Source organism: Aedes albopictus, chromosome 1 (genome assembly GCF_035046485.1).
Source record: "Aedes albopictus strain Foshan chromosome 1, AalbF5, whole genome shotgun sequence".
Classification (NCBI taxonomy): Eukaryota; Metazoa; Arthropoda; class Insecta; order Diptera; family Culicidae; genus Aedes; species Aedes albopictus.
In genome coordinates this window covers 200350843-200366893 of record NC_085136.1, presented here as the reverse complement: position 1 = coordinate 200366893, position 16051 = coordinate 200350843, and the positions used below count along the sequence as shown (strand labels likewise).

The 16051-nt window shown below is 45.1% G+C and overlaps 1 protein-coding gene across 1 annotated transcript in view; it reads left to right on the top strand.

The window, feature by feature from the left end:
• The window catches only part of LOC109432158 (calexcitin-1), a 173219-nt gene that overhangs the window by 140797 nt on the left and 16371 nt on the right, over positions 1-16051 (top strand). Inside the window, exon 5 of the mRNA XM_062846123.1 lies at positions 3710-3786. Within this exon, the coding sequence (XP_062702107.1) occupies positions 3710-3786 (77 nt within the window). The remainder of the gene's footprint in view (positions 1-3709; positions 3787-16051) is intronic.

The following is a 16051-nucleotide window of genomic DNA, read 5'->3' as shown; positions in this document are numbered from 1 at the left end:
CCCGCACTACGATCAAACAGGAGATCGTACTCCCTCCGGGCCTGGGCGACCGAATCGCGGAGCCTCAGCAGACCTTTTTTAAGGTCTTTGCTGATGTTGTTCCGCCCACTGGTGTATCCGATCAGCTCGTCGAGCTGTTCGGAGACCACCAGCAGCTTCGGAAGTCCATCCCTATTGCGAGTCAGCGCACGCGTGAGCTCGGCTCCACTCATCTGCGTGTCCTCTATTGCCGACCCGACCCTCGGAGTGCCGTACTCCGACACTTGCGGGGATTCTACCCTCGACGCCTGCGTTGGTGATCTGACCAGTCCGCTTTTCGCGAACGGGTTGATCACCTCACCCTCCACGTTCTCAGATTCCCTAATTAGATACGTCTCCATCACTGCTGTAAGGGTCCCCCTTAGAGCCGCTATCCCTCACTGCCACTGAAGTAGTCGCCCAAGGATCCCGGTGGTTATCTATGCAAGCAGGGAGGCCACCCACGGGTTGGCACAGGCCCTTATGGGACCTGAGCTCAGAGCCAGGATCAGCGCAAATCAGGATACTTCAACTGAACCTACCTCCACCCAGTTAGTTTCCTAAGCTGGATACAGTTCGGGAACGTACTCTAAGGCCTTGCCAAGGTTTTATGGGACGGAAGGCGGCTCCGACATTAGCCCATCCGTCGTTTCAGGTCAGTGTCACCCGGCCCTACTAAGAGGATAGAATGCCGTCACCACCAGCACTCCTCTACTCCGCGGTCCTCTTAGAGTGTACCATCTCGTTGACCAGTATCGTCGCGCGCCAGTATATCGTAATCAGGAGCTTACTGACATCGCTCCTGATGTGCCCGAGGCACCCCTGACTAGGCTATGGCACTTTGGAAGCGGTGCCGGTTCGCTTGAACAGGGTTGATGCTTCCGGATGTGTGGTATTTCTGAAGAGGCCCAGCAGAGCCCACTGCTGAACCCCCGCCACGCCTAGGCAAACCCCGCTTGAACAGTTCGTGTGCAGCGCACATGATGCTCGGTCACCTTGCGATGCCAAAGGTGGTGAGTCCTCACTGATGTTAGAACATGCTTCGCTTAAGAAACGCCATCTTAAGCTCCCACCGACACCCGATGGTGCTCTCGGCTGCTTTCACTGTACTCCAGCAGTCCTCTAGAGGGGCCTTATCGAGCTCGCCCTCGTCTGGCAACGCGGCCTCAAGATTCTGCGCGTATGATGAGGTGACATCCGATTGTTTCAGTCGCTCTAGGTTTTATCGTGGCGGTCGCCGGTACCGTACATTGCTGACGGAGAGTTTTGGACGCAGTTTGACCATCACCAGATAGTGGTCGGAGTCGATGTTGGCGCCACGATAGGTCCTGACGTCGATAATGTCGGAGGAGTGCCGTCCGTCAATCAGAACGTGGTCAATTTGAGATTCTGTCTGCTGTGGTGATCTCCAGGTGTAACGATAAGGGAGACTGTGTTGGAGACAGGTGCTACGTGTGGCCATATTTTTGGAGGCGGTGAAATCAATGAGTCGTAGACCGTTTTCGTTCGTCTGCTGGTGAACGCTGAACTTACCAATCGTCGGTATGAATTCCTCCTCCTGGCCTACCTGAGCGTTTAAATAATTGGGCAGCGGTCGTACTCGCGTTCAAGCTGCGCGTAAAATGCGTCCTTGTCATCATCAGTGCTTTCGGAGTGTAGGCTATGCACGTTTATTATGCTGAAGTTGAAGAATCGGCTCTTGATCCTCAACCTGCATATTCTTTCGTCGATCGGCCACCAACCGATCACGCGCCTCTGCATATCACCCGTCACGATGAAAGCTGTTCCCAGCTCGCGTGTGTTGCCGCAGCTCCGGTAGATGGTATGATTACCTCTAAACGTTCGCACCATGGATCCTGTCCAACACACCTCCTGCAGCGCTACGATGCCGAACCCGCGGTCCTTCAGTAGATCGGCGAGTATGCGGGTGCTCCCAATAAAGTTGAGAGATTGGCAGCTCCACAAACCGAGTTTCCAATCACAAGTCCTTTTTGTTCGCTGGGGTCGTTGCCGTTGGTCTCAGGTCGTATTATTCTGTTGCTGATTTTCCGTTAGAATGGTTTTTACGGCTGATTCGTAGGGCCTGACACCAACCCCCTACCTTCCGGAGGACCATAGTGCACAGTTGAGCTTAGAGTCCTTCCTTGGCACTCGGACGTAGATCAGCCGCCCTTAACATGGGGATCAGACGCTGTAGTGAACCGTTCCTCCTCCTACTTCCCTGTCAGCCAACGACCAAATACCCGATCTTCCCAAAGGTTGCTCATAGTTTCCGGCCGGTATCACGAGGAGGTAGGGATAGGAGTTGCTGAGCAGAGGCTAGTGGATCACAATGGGATCTGAATTGCGCAGCATACCCCGCCTTTACCGTGCCAGACGCTATCCTATCGGTTAAAAGACCGCCGAGATAACAATCCAGTATAAAAGAGTGCCCCACGGTCGAAATCGACCCTTACAGCGATTAAGTGGCCGAGTGGAGAGCATCATGGATGCGTTGCTGTCGTGGCCTCGGTCTACTGGGTTGGATTCGAGCCCGCGGTTGGAAAAGGGTCCTTTGCAAGGTCGTGGCAGGTGGAGGCCCCATGTCGGTATATCGTTCTGTGTACTGGCTTATAGGGCCTTATTTACGGCAAGGTCAAATCGCTGTGCACGCGTTATCAATTTTTGATACTTGCTGTCCAGTTGGAAGCAAGCATGTCGACACCACACCTGTCTTAGTGGACTCCCCAAAGCGAGTCAACGATGTTCGTTGCTGCAGGCTACGCAGCTAACCTTGAGGGTATGATTGCACTAGCCCCTCTCTAAAGTAATGCCTTCTTGGTGGTTCCGAAAGGTTTGCCACCATAGGAATGTTGTTTAGTGGGTCGAGGAAAGAGAAGTCCTGGCTTTCGCTTTTTGCAGAAGACGATCTTTAACACTACACTACCTGGACCTCCCTGTTCAAATGTCTGTTGTGCAGATTATACCACAAAAGTTCAGCTTATTCGATGCAGTAGTGGCTTAATTTCCCCAACAGAGGAGGAACAAAAGCAGGCGCCAAGAAGAAAAAGAAGGCTACTTGGCTAGAAACACATTCCCATTCAAACCCATGATGTCAGTACATACCAATATAAATTAAAAAAGCTCCTGCTCGGGTCGGGATCAAAACGGGGTGACGGGGCACTATTGTTAGCACATCACCGCGCCTGAGCTCTCCATGATGGCTGTTGTTCGCCATCAAAAGGGTGACGATCCTTCAATCCTAGTACCGGAACATGGTGCTTAACGGTTTTTTACTGTCTGTTGAGAGCCCGCCATAAAACAAGAAACCACAGAAAACGTTACGAGTTGATTCAACAACTGTTGATAGTGCAGCCGCAGTCGTAAACTATCTGCGCGCACATAAAATATCCAGGATGCACCATGCAACCTTTGCTGGATAATGGGCACCTGATGCAGCTGCTGAAATAAAAAGGCATATCAAAATGACATCTGTGTGGTTATTGCCTTGTCGAACCGCGAGGATGGCAATAAATGATTGAGAGGGTGTTTTAACACAAGAATTTTATTATTCTTACGTGTAACATATGAAGAACATTAAATTTCAATTTTTGATTATATGTTTTGATTAGATATGACACAGGTGAATCATTTTGGCATGTGCTTTTCACAAACGATGACGTTTTTCTTTTCCGCCATCTTTCTTCCGCAGGTCTCAGTCGACGAATGGTGCAACATGTGGGATGCCTATGCCAAAAACCCAAATGCCGTCCTAGATTGGCAAGTGAGGTAAGTCTCAGGGGTAAAATTTTACAGTTGGTTCATTTCCATGAGTGCGCCTCGTTTTCTCTGCCGCGCCACCACCATCATCCAATTTAATAGGATTCTCCCTTTCCGAAGGGGATAATACCAGATTTGACAGTTTCTCGTTTCAGTTGTGGAAACAAATCAAATTGCTCGCGAGCGAGCGAACTGAACCGCGTCGGGATGTGGGAAGCAAAACAGTGATGACTCGTGAAACGGTTAACCTCTGAATTTTTAATTAACAATTACTAACAAAGGATACGTGCTGCTGTGGTTATCTTGGCTTTGGTTGGTTGGGATGCTACTTCCGTCAAGCAGCAGAGATTAAACCCTTGATTACTCCAGTTGTCTTTAATATCCAGGCTTCTCCTGATCACCAATTTTTTATATTTAGAAACGTGGAAAACTTATTTGTTGCCCAAATTCTGATCCTGACATCATTACTCGTGAAAATTGAACACATTGCGTTTCGTTGCGTTAAGTGGTCACGAAGTAATGTGTAGATTGCATACTGATGGTTTTGTTATGTTTAAAACATTAATATGATTTTTCCAGTGCTTTTGGAAAAAATATTTGGAAAACAAAACCCATCAAATCTGAGGTCGAAATAGACTATACATGAAAACTTCCAGGGCCCATATAGCCGAGGCGGTAAACGCACGGGTATTCAGCATGACCATGCTGAGGGTGACGGGTTCGATTCCCGGTCGGTCCAGGATCTTTTCGTAAAGGAAATTTCCTTGATTTCCTTGGGCATAGAGTATCTTCGTGCCTGCCACACGATATACACATGCAAAATGGTCATTGGCAGAGGAAGCTCTCAGTTAATAACTGTGGAAGTGCTCATAGAACACTAAGCTGAGAAGCAGGCTTTGTCCCAGTGAGGACGTTACGCCAAGAAGAAGAAGAAGATGAAAACTTCCATTGCCGGCCACACCTCTTCTCCGTTTACGAGGATATGAAAGGACATGATGATATGAAACCTGCTTAACGACAGGCCAGTGACTCACCGACGCGACTTCCTTGTGGAGTTGAAGTATTATTCTATTCTAAACGAAGTAAAGACAGGTAGAACAGGAACCTTCAAGGGTTAAACAGGATACGGAGCACGCGGATTGAATTTCCCGTACCGGAATACTGTGTAAATACACAGGAAGACGTTCATGTACATTTGGTTGACTTGATTGCCACCACAACCATCCATGTTCCTTCAGCAAAGTGGAAATATGCTGGCTCCAGCGCTATTGAAGTACCGTAAAATGGGGTATCTTTGATAATGCGGGTAACTTTGATAGTGCGGCAGGCATTGTGTAGTTTATCTTATAACTATGATTCCTTCAACCAGTTAAGAAAAAGGTAAACGTATATCAATTCTATACATATGAGAGTTCATCTTAGACGTATTTTCATTAAAATTTAGTTTATGTACAACTTTTTGGGCAAAAAATAAAAATTGTTGATATTTTTGTCATTTATCAACCCCTTCAAACAATCTGCTATACGACTTCGTTACAACTATTTTTTCAATGAATGGACTCTTATTCTCGATAGATTCATCATAGTAGATTCCAAATCTGGCCTTGAATCTCTTAACGAAGTCTGTTTTTACGAAATGGAAGCAATTTTGTAAATTGGGATATTAATCTCCATACATTGGTAAACGCCTAAAAGTATGCAATGCCCTTGTAATTTTATGTAGATAAATGTGGGTTGTTCAAAATTTGTTAATAAAACATTAAAAAACAACCCAAAAAAAAGAAAACTAACCATGAATAGCATGTAACCATATGTTGATGTACCATTAAGCATTTATTATTGCAAAGATGATGATTTTTGATAGCTAAATGTATTGTGTTTTGCACTCAATACTCCACAAACTCATTTTTATATGTAGAATTTAGTACAAAATCAATATTTTGCTATAAAAATTCTATCTAATATATTCCACAAGCCTTCTCTCATCATTTTATACCCCTAAGATTTCAATCTGTGATTATTTTTTGAGATTCGATGTGTTTTTAGGGCATTATCAAAGTTACCCCAAAATGAAAATCTGATTTTCGGTTATATGAAAAACTAAAAGTTATCCAAAATATTTCAGATTATCGAATCTTTTAATTGCAATTGATAACTGATACTCCAGTACTTGTTTTAAAAATATAAAACACGGGGAAATACTGTTACATGTAAAACTATTGAGAAAATTCGCTGAAAAACTATCAAAGTTACCCCATTTTACGGTACAATAAACAGGTTTTATTAGCTTTACATAAATTATTTTCCATGGCGGGTGGGATAAGGACGTTTTTCGAATAAATGCAAAGTACTTCACGCAAACGGCAGTCAACTTTTGCGTTTATTAACACCACGGACGGGATTCAACGACACTTACCTTCCTGTGGAGTGCTAGATAAACAGACGTGAATAATGAATTTAAATTGATTCCCATTCCGAAGGGGTGATGGAATTTGATTTACTGCGGATTTAAATGTTTACTGTGGTGTATTTTTATGCTACCTATGGGTTCAAGAAACAACCTGACTACGACGGATGCTGGGATCGAATCCTAGCCACTAGAATCATTTCTGGCGCATAAATTTCAGAACTTAAGTATGCTCCTTGAATCGTAAATTATCTGTAAATACCCTAAATACTCAGATAGAAACTGCTGATAGAACACTGAAATCAGTAGTTGGATATGTTCCAGTCGGTACAATATGCTAAAGAAAAAGAAGAAACGTTGAGTTGCTGTGACATTATTAACGCACACAAACTATTGCAATGGTCGTATCAGTAAGCCAGTTGCTTACAGGTCACTAGCCATAAAATAATCCCAACATTTCAACCGTGACCAACAATAGAAGCCTGAGAGGTTATCTTCGAAAATCGCCAGCACTTCCGCATTGCTCAAATAGGAAAATCGATTTGCTTTTGAGTGCACACTAAAGGCTAGAATGCGCGTGGCAACATCTATCATCAATGAGATTTCCAACGCACGCATTTTATCGCGGTCGCAATATTCGCGGTAGTGAAAGCGACAACCACCGAAAAAAAGTGACTCTCTAACAGCCACCCACCGGCGGCGGGTAGTCCAGAAGCAGTCAGTAATCTAGCGAACGAACGGATCCAATCAAATCTCGCAGCTCGTAAAATTCGCTCTCCTCACGTCAGGTGAACCTCAACGAGACTAACAAACGAGCGCAAATTGGTTGGGAAGTGTTTGCTGACCCCGACCAAGTGTTGATGACCATGCTTATTGAAGAATATACCTCGTGAAAAAATAGTAGTGGTTTATGGATTTCGATACATATAATGATAAGTAATATAACGACCAGAGATGCGTAAACTTTGCAGCTGCCCGTGGTATGATAGTCCGAAGCACTTTTTTCCCTCGCAAAGATATCCAGCTTGGCGCACCTACACTTGAAGATGGTTGGAGGGACATCCAATCCGCCATAGGTTGCAGCATTAGGCTTCGCGACTCCAAATCACAGAAACGAGAAGAATGCAGTATGGGCGAAAAGTTGTAACACCGTACGAGGGCGAATAAGGCACAGACAGACACGGAACAGACAAAACTCAGTCTTCCGGAGGAAGAAGTGCCAGAATACACGAAAGTTCTACGAGAACCTGAACCGCTTGCGCTAAGTCCAACAAGCCGACATGTGCCAAGACTATCACGGCAATCTTCTCACAAGCGTGCGTGAGGTGGCGCTGCATTATGATGACGTTGCAAGCACAGAAGGTGGCGTGGTAACAGATCTAGGAGTACGTGCGTAGGACGAAAGATTTCCAGCCCATAACCTCCAAGAGATTGAAGAGGAGGCTAGCCGGTTAAAAACAACAGAGCCGCTGGACCAGATCAACTACCAAGCAAGCTTCTAAAATACGGTGGAGAAACACTGGTGAGAGCACTACACTGAGTCGTTCCCAAGATTTGGGAGGAGGAAGTATTACCGGAGGAATGGATGGAAGGTGTCGGCGACAAGTTGGGTTGCGGAAACTTCCGCGCGATCACACTACTGAGCGCTACCTTCAAAATACTTTCTCAAATATTATGACACAGTCTATCACCGATTGCAAAAGAGTTCGTGGGGCAGTATCAAGTTGGATTCATGTATGAACGCGCTACAACGGATCAGATGTTCACCATCCGCCAGTTGTTGCAGAACTGCCGCGAATACAACGTGCCCACACTTCACGATCGAGAACAGCTAAGGCAGATTATGCACGAATACTAATTCCCAGTAGTTCGAATATCAGGGACACTCTCGAGCCCCTTTGAATCTCACAGAAGGTTGCGACAAGGTGATGGTCTTTTGTGCTTACTGTTTAACATTGTGTTAGAAGATGAAACAAGGAGAGCGAGGATGGATACGAGTGGAACGATTTTCACGTAGTCCGTTCAGCTGCTTGTTTTCGCTGATGATATTGATAGAGTAGCTCGTAAATTTGAGACGATGGCGGAAACGTACATCCGACTAAAGAAAGAAACCAGGCGAATCGGATTAGTCATTAATATGTCAAGAAAAAGGTACATGATGGCAAAGGGCTTCAGGGAGGAGTTATCGCGCCCGCCACTTCGAACTTCTATCGATGTTGATGAAATCAAGGCGGTTGAAGAATTCGCGTACTTGGGCTCACTGGTAACCGCCGACAACGACACCAGCAGAGAAATTCAGAGACGCATTGTGGCAAGAAATCGAGCTTGGTTTGGGATCCGCAGAACTCTACGATCGAACAAAGTTCGCCGTCAGACGAAGATAACTATCTACAAAACGCTGATAAGGGGCTGTCCATAAACCACGTGGTCATTTTTTTGGGACTTTTCAACCCCCCCCCCCCGCGTGGTCTTGAGTCCATACATTTTTTTTTATTTGTCCATACAAAATGGTCGATGGCCGACCCCCCCCCCCCCCCTCATGACCACGTGGTTTATGGACAGCCCCTAAGACCGGTAGTCCTCTATGGACACGAAACATAGACTTTACGTGTAGAGGACCAACCAAGTTGGAGTTTTGGAACGGAAGGTGTTGCGTACCATCAATGGCGGAGTGTAGGGGATCGGAGAAGGCGAATGAACTATGATCGGCTACCAACCCGATTAAAAAGGTTCCCGAGAGTCATCCAACCAGTACTAGAAGACGTTGTGCGCAGTGAGGTCGATCAAGTGGGGGGCGATTTGCGGACCATTCGCAGAATGCGCAACTGGAGACGCACAAGCATGGACCAAGTTGATTGGAGATGACTCCTACGTACAGTAGAGACATTCAGGCCTTAGTTTGACCGGTAAGGTAAAGTAACGATGAGCAAACCATAGGGCACTGCACTGTTTTGAATTTGTATGGGGTTTTGACGTTTCTTGGCCTTGTTGTTTACAAAATTTTCGCAAGAGTAAAAGAGAAGGAGAGAAGTTCATGCAGTGCCCTATAGTCGATGGACTGACCAGCGTGTTCAAGAACGTACAGTAGGCTGTGCCTATTTTTGCAAAAGTGAGAAATGTTAAAAGTTCAATATTACAAAATGATCGTTTTACCTTAAAACCATCATGCCAAAATTTGAAATTCATATCTCAAGGCCTCGAGTTCTCAAAAATTGAATTGGTTAGCGTTAGCGTAGTTACGGTATACATACTTCGTAGATTGGATACTAACAACATTCATGTACCTTTTGCTAATCTTGCTCAGATTGCTTTTGGGAACAAGGCCGGGGAGTTAGCTTTGCTCCAATCTTACGCAAGAATACCAAAAGCACAAATGTCATTATTCCCGGCCACGCCCATCTTTACCGTAACTTGGGATAGGGGAAGTAAATGTTGATGTAGCACTTATTTAGGAGGCCTCCGACTCAGTGACACTCCCATAAAAAAAGTTCTCAAAAATTGAATTGGGACACAAAAACATGAAATTTTTCGACGAAAAAGATATCCTTTGGCCTATTCTACTAAAATCGGTGATTTTAATCGATGATATTGATGATATTGACGAAAACCCATGTGAAAATCTACCATAAAAACTTTGACCGTTTTTTGAGATCCCAAAGGAAACCTATAATATTTTGCCCGATAACATAATAATTCAAGGAATAACGCAATAGCCAGAGTTCAGATTCACTCATAAGAACGTGGACGAGTATAAGTTTTTCGAGGCAAACGTCCAAGAAGTAAACTAATACAAAATGGGCAATAGAAGACCGAACCAACGAATGTGCAGATGGTCGAGAAAATGGGATTAACATACAAAATTTCAAAATTCTCTGACACAGTGGTTCTACACAACTTGCAAAGCGTATAAAAAGTAAGCTGATGACGGGGTAGTTTCTTCTTCCCGAATCCATCCCGCTAGCGTGGACGTTGAGTTCAGTCCACAACTACAAGATGTGTCGGACTACGGATTATCGTCTTTCGCACTGCGCGGATTTGAAGAAGTTGTTGTTCGGAGAACGCTTGCAGTTGATGATCCGCTAGAATACGTGTCATGTCTACCTCAACAAGAACGGTGGCAGTGCTCATTCAAAATCCGTTGCATCATCCACGACTGCAGATAGTTCCACAGCTTATGGTCATGTGTCCGTTCTGGCTGAGTGCAAATCTTCGGGCACGATGCTGTTCCGAATCCTTCCGGAGCAGCTGCATTGCGGCGTTGGCTTTATTGGACAAAGTGTTTCCGTTACGCTGGTGGAGAAAAAGCGTGCCGTTGCGACCTTCTGGACGTTACTGGTGTACAAGGCGATTGGCCATCCAATGGACGGAAAACATGTCGCTTATCCTCGCAAGATAAGCGCTGCAGGTGGCGGCAAGATGTTGCTACACACAGTGTATACTGTGAGCAACTCTGCATTCACAGGAGCTTGCAGTACAAATCGTATTTCGGATAGCCGCAATTAATAATTGGAGCGAAAAACATCTACTCATTTGCGCCAGTAGAAGCAAAAGTGGGTACGTCCAAAGAACCGATTAATCGCAATCGCGATTGCGGTTCGCACTAAATTTAAATAAACCCAAGGATAAACATCGTGGGCAACTGGTAACTATCTCAGCTTCTACTAGTAGATATCCAACAAATATCTGCACGATCTGCCTAAAATTCACTACGTGCTGGAAAAGTCAGTGGTGGAAATTCAGCAGGAAGCAGCAGAGGAGAAATGCACTTGGGAAATACTGGAGTGAAGCACCAAATGTATCGGCAAACGCTTCGACACCGGATTGCTGTGGAAAACGGACGATCCACAATTTTTCGATAGTTACCCGATGATGCTTTGTAGAATTAAGCAACTAGAGAAGTGACTTGAAAAACATCCGAAGCTGAAAAAGAACGTCTGCAAGCAGAATGATGAGTACCAAGAGAAGGGGTACGCACATCTTGGTACCGTCGAAGAACTGATCGGAAATCCATTCGATCAAACATGGTACGTTTGAAAATGTTCGTCTCGTCAGGGTGCACCTTACATCTAGCTGACTGCTTCGGTGAAATCGACACGTGTGCAATCCGCTGGAAATCTGGTTCGTCCACAAAAAAGCGAGGTTCGTAATTCAAAGTTGAGCCTTCAACTCACCGGATTATTGTTTTCTCTATTCTGTCGGAGCCTACGAGAGAAGAAGTTAATAGGATCCGTGCTTTTCAGCCGTGACAAGTAGGCGGTGTACTAACTGCGACTGGGACAAAGAGATAGACAGCACTTCTTGGTAGTTGAGACAGCTGCCGAAAATCTAGGCCATCTGGATTTCCCGTTGCTATGCCAGCGGTACCAAGTCAATTGAAATCGATGGGCTGTAAACTCATATGTTCACCAATAGGGCACTGCACTGTTTTGATTTTGTATGGGGTTTTGACGTTTCTTGGCCTTGTTGTTTTCAAATTTTCTTTAGGAGTGAAAGAGAAGGAAAGAATTTCATGCAGTGACCTATACCAACGAATGTATCCGTATCCGCATAACAGCAAGCGGTCAGTCCATGTCACGGAGCACCGATAATACGTCAATCGATCCCCCGACTCGAGTTAATGTGAGCTAGACTGGGAGCTACGGCATCAACCGTACGAATACTCTGCACGGACTCCAACATAGTGTGTAGCTTGCTCAATTCCGACCAGCGCAAATTTAAGCGATTCGTTGCGCATTCCGGTTCGGTGATATCCAAGGAAAAAGTTCTACCGTTGCAAAGCGACAGAGATTTGTTCAACAAGCCGGCTGTATTGGCCGCAAGAGTAGTGACCAACCCATAAGGTGATCCTGGAGTAAATCAACGATCGATTTTCAATCATGGATGTACTTTTGCAAACAATGTGACGTCCTGGACGAAATGAGCTAGCTCCCAAACAATCTACAACATCAGCCAGATACCCGTGCGTGGAGATCGTGAAGAAGTGTAGTCCGATTCAAGTGCTCTGCGGTACGAGACAGTGAAGGTGTACTGCGAATGGATAGCAGGCTTGCCAACTCGGTGGAGAGCTCCTTCGACAAGAAACAGCCGACAATTCAGTCGCGGTTTCACGAGGTGACACAGAAGTTGATCCAGCACTATCACGAGCAGTTCCGGTAGCCTAATTCGGAACCAATATTCAACAAGATGCAGCAGCGGTTCTAGATACCGAAACAAGGGACCTGCCTTACAGCAGCTGATGACCAATTTGCATCTAATGCAAGACGATCATTTGATTCGGTGAAAGAAAGTCACGATCGACCAGCGTAAGGAGAAGCGCTGGGAGGCAGTCATCATTTGTATGGTCATGCGGGCGTTTTATCTTGAGCTTGTCTCATGGCGGAATCGAATCCGATGATCATCTCTCGCTACAGCAGCAAGTGAGGCAAACCCAGATTTATCTGCTCCGATAATGACTCGTGCTTTCGGGGACCAAACAACGGTGATGGGAAAGATAAAACAAGAGAGTGCAGAGATCGTAGGCAGCTCCAAAACTGCGTGGCACTTCATACCGCCTGCAACCTCGCATATGACGGCTTCCAGAACTAGTGGTTTGGTCGGTGGTAAAAATGATGCAGGCCTTCGATGACGGACACTGGCAAAAGCTATAAACCTGATTAATCCGCAACCAGTGATCTATTTGCCACAGGACTCCACCGAAACGGAAGCACTGATCAACAACATCCGCAGAAGTTTTTTTTGTGGATCACTCCCAACGATCACGGCACGTACACCGAAATTGGGGATGGCGGAGTAACTTCCGACGGTCTACCGATGGTCAAAATGAATCTTTGTAGTCGACGGGAAATCTGGGAGCTCCGGAGACAAGATGGAAATTAAGAACTCAAATGAATCCGAAGAGCCGACTTACACACTGTGTACTGTGAACCAACGAGATGGTCGAACCTTAAGGTAAATCCGGTGATTCTGAATGTTAAACGCTGTTGTGTTGCAATGAACAAGTAAATTTGGCGAAATAATTGAACTGGTAGAACATTGAACAGTTAACGTGCTAGTTCGAGCACGATATTACAACAAATAAGTAGCGTTTTGATGATCAATTGGTCTTAAAGAGGTTCTGAAAACCGTCATAAGACCTTATACCTTTCATTTTGGTTTCGTGATGATTTTAATAATCTCTCCTAGTCTATCTTTCAAAAAAAAATGTCACTTGGGCATCAAACATGATTCAAAAACGGATTTTCACAGAATAATACTTATTGGCTGTTTTGTAAGTTGGCACGATGTAGAATGATCTACTATCTCCACACATTCGGGTTCCTATTCCAATCTGTTTTCGATAACGAAAACCACCGCCGCAAGTCAGAGGAGTGCGAATTTTATCTATTCATTCAAGTGTCATTGCATGAAAACGGATTGCGGTAACGCGCGGCGCTGGCGCTGGTGTGATGGGGTTGCTATTGCGATTGATGCACGAGCTACCACCACCACCACCATCGAGTGGTTTTTATGACTTAACAATTTGGTACAGACGGATGCAAGTTTCCGCCGCTTGCTATCGACCGGACCGGAGCCGGACCCCATTTCACAGGTGAACAAAGAAAGTTTATTTCGAAGCAACTGCTCGTGAATATGGATGCAGTGAGTGCCAGAAGCAGCGCCCGACCGACTACGGGCGGCGAAAAACTACATTATTCATGGCCACTAAGAGGCTCGTTTGAGGGAGGTCCGTTCGGGATGGGAGTGTCGACCCCCAGGGGAATATTCACGATCTACGTACGCCCTGGTCATTTGTTATGGACTTTTGCCCAACTAGGGATCCTTACGATTGAGATGATAAATTTTATCGATTTCGACGATTGCTGATTGCATTGACCCATATATTGGTATAGTTATGGCCGTCATATTTTTGCCATTGTTTTCGCTGAAGCTCATATCATACAAGGACTCAGCTAATTAGGCCTCTTCGTTGAATTGCAAGCGACCATGCGTTTCCGTAATTGATGGTTTTGCTGAAATTGGATGGACCACATAGCGACCGTTGCCATATGTTTCCGTCGAAACTGAACAAAATCCAGCAACGGTATGTTACTTTGCGTTCGTCATAAAAGGATTTGCGGCTGATGGATCTTTTTAATCGTAATTTCTAGGAGCAATATGTTTAACATGCTCCGGTGCTATGGAGTTGCTGGAATGTGTCGGGAGACATCGGCAGAGTTGGAGCTCCATCGTTCGCAATCCGTCAAACCTGGTTGTTGTGGTTTCCCTAGCGGTAGGCGTTCCAGTTCAAAGTCCTTGGGCTATTGTCGTCTTTGGAATGTCCCAACTCTTCGACTCACTAAAACTTCTTGGACCCGTGGTCGTGATCGCATAACTTATTGGGAATAAGACCTGTCGTGAGATTCTGAGTCTGGAGAAGAGGCAACTATATTGTAGAGCACTTCCGTGCTGACGTCATGGCTCCACCAGGTGAAATTTCCAAGAAAGGATACTCTGCTTTTGCGACGTTTAGCAGGTTACGGATGCCACGTCTCCTTTATGCATCACTCCTCGGAAGTCAATTGATGCACAACCTATTGTCAAATACTAGCCAATCTGCATCAGGCACGTTTTGAACCGACTCAGCAGTTGCTTTTCACTGGATTAGAACCAAGAATTCGCCATGGATGCATGTACCGACCGATTTAACCCTTTCAGGACGGTAAGGTCATTTGCACCTCGCTGACGTGTTCTACAGCGGCGAGGTTGGTGGATAAAGTCGTCCCGAAGGGGTTAAACCCTATCAACCATATCTCTCGATAAATACTTCCAATGAGCAACGCTCAAACAAACTCGTCGCTCAAGAATTTGAACCTTTTCATGGGGAAGTTCGGACTTTTTCGAATTGACGGTCGGTTGACGAACTTGAAAACAGGGTAGTGTGGGGTTGAAAGAAACAAAATAGTGCTGTATTTGTGCTCTCTTCCATGAGAGTATTGTGTATTTGGATCAATGCTATATGCAGACTCTCCGTTGAACTTAAGCTCTTGGAGTAGTGAGCGCTAAATCAACTTGTTGTTGGTCAACCCGTCATTTTCTCTGTAGTTCAATAATGATTCGGGAAACCGTGGAAAATACGGAATCCCATTTATCCATTCCCGTGCACACCCTTTCAACAGTGTTGTCCGGAGTTATATTTTTACCGCATATTCCTTGAACACTCAACCTTAGCTTCATGACGTTCTGGCGATTGGTCTAGTACCTCTTATGTCACGTAGTTCAAAACACTAATCGTCTTCTGCTACGACTGGCACTATATAGGCATTATGCCCGTTAGTTCATATACACTCCCGTTCAAAAGTTTGGGGTCACCCCCTCAAAAATATGTCATTTTTTTAGGCCCATATCTCTGACAATTTGCATCCAATTTCAAAACGCTAGGTTTCATTCAAAAGATAATAAGTCAAAGAAACTTTGAACATGATTTTAAAGAAACTTTTTCAAAAAATTTTGTATGTAAACTTAACCCAAAGTTGCCAAATTTTCTAAAAAATGAAAATAAACTTACGGCAGTGTCGCTGGAAGTTGGGTCGACCAAATTTTAAGATGAGAATGAGAGCGGTTTTTTTTATACGTAAACAAAAAAAAAAGCGGTGGCCGCTTCTAGAAACAGCGTGGGTCGTGACAAAGGACGCGCTGGCCACGGCATAAATATCACAAGGCAGGCTAGTAACCTATGTAAACATACATTTTGGATGTAAACATGTGACGTCATTCTAATCGTTCTTCACATGATCAAATTGATGTGGAGTACTAGATCGCCTCTGAACGATTTGAATTACGTCATCAAAAAACTGTCACTTTTCCGGAAGATATCACCTTCTAAATGTT